The 831-nt window shown below is 64.3% G+C and overlaps 1 protein-coding gene across 1 annotated transcript in view; it reads left to right on the top strand.

The window, feature by feature from the left end:
- The window catches only part of LOC104292945 (guanine nucleotide-binding protein G(t) subunit alpha-2-like), a 5,987-nt gene that overhangs the window by 2,164 nt on the left and 2,992 nt on the right, over positions 1–831 (top strand). The window contains exons 2-3 of the mRNA XM_009892377.1: positions 2–41; positions 670–798. Coding sequence (XP_009890679.1) covers positions 2–41; positions 670–798 — 169 coding nt within the window. The remainder of the gene's footprint in view (position 1; positions 42–669; positions 799–831) is intronic.

Consider the following 831-nt stretch of genomic DNA (forward strand, 5'->3'; position numbering starts at 1 on the left):
GACCGACCCGCCGAGTACCAACTCAACGACTCGGCCGCGTAGTGAGTGGGGTCACCGGCCCGAGATGGGGGGGGGACACATAGGGATGTACGGTGGGGACACCGTCCACCTCCCCCCACCCCCCCCCTTTCCCACCCAGCCTGGCAAAATCAGTCCCCTCCCCCGTCCTGGGAATACCCCGGGGGCTGCCATCCTCCATCCCACTGGGACCATCCTCCATCCCACCAGGACCAGCACCCACCCCACCAGTGCCATCCTTCATCCCACTGGGACCACCCTCCATGCCACTGGGACCATCCTCCATCCCGCCAGGACCATCCCTCATCCCACCAGTGCCATCCTCCATTGAACTGGGACCATCCCTCACCCCCCCAGTGACATCCTCCATCCCACTGGGACCATCTCCCATCCCACCAGTGACATTCTCCATCCCACCGGAACCACCCTCCATACCACCAGTGCCATCCACCATCCCACTGGGACCTCCTCCTGCCCGACGTCCCTGCAGCCCCCCAGCTCGCCCAGGGATGGTGCTGCTTTGGAGTCCCGATGTGTGGCAGAGATCAGCCCCCAAACCATCCCCAAAAAGCCAGCGGGGGGGAGGGGGGGGGAGGATGGGATATGGGCACCCCCTCAGCAGTGGGTCACGTCCCCTCCTATCCCCCCCAGTTACCTGAACCAGCTGGACAGGATCACAGCTCCCGGATATCTCCCCAACGAGCAGGACGTGCTGCGATCCCGAGTGAAGACCACGGGCATCATCGAGACCAAGTTCTCCGTCAAAGACCTGAATTTCAGGTGGGTGGGGTGGCCCCTCCAGGATCCCCCTCC

This window comes from Charadrius vociferus, unplaced genomic scaffold (genome assembly GCF_000708025.1).
Source record: "Charadrius vociferus isolate BGI_N301 unplaced genomic scaffold, ASM70802v2 scaffold1689, whole genome shotgun sequence".
NCBI classification, from domain to species: Eukaryota; Metazoa; Chordata; class Aves; order Charadriiformes; family Charadriidae; genus Charadrius; species Charadrius vociferus.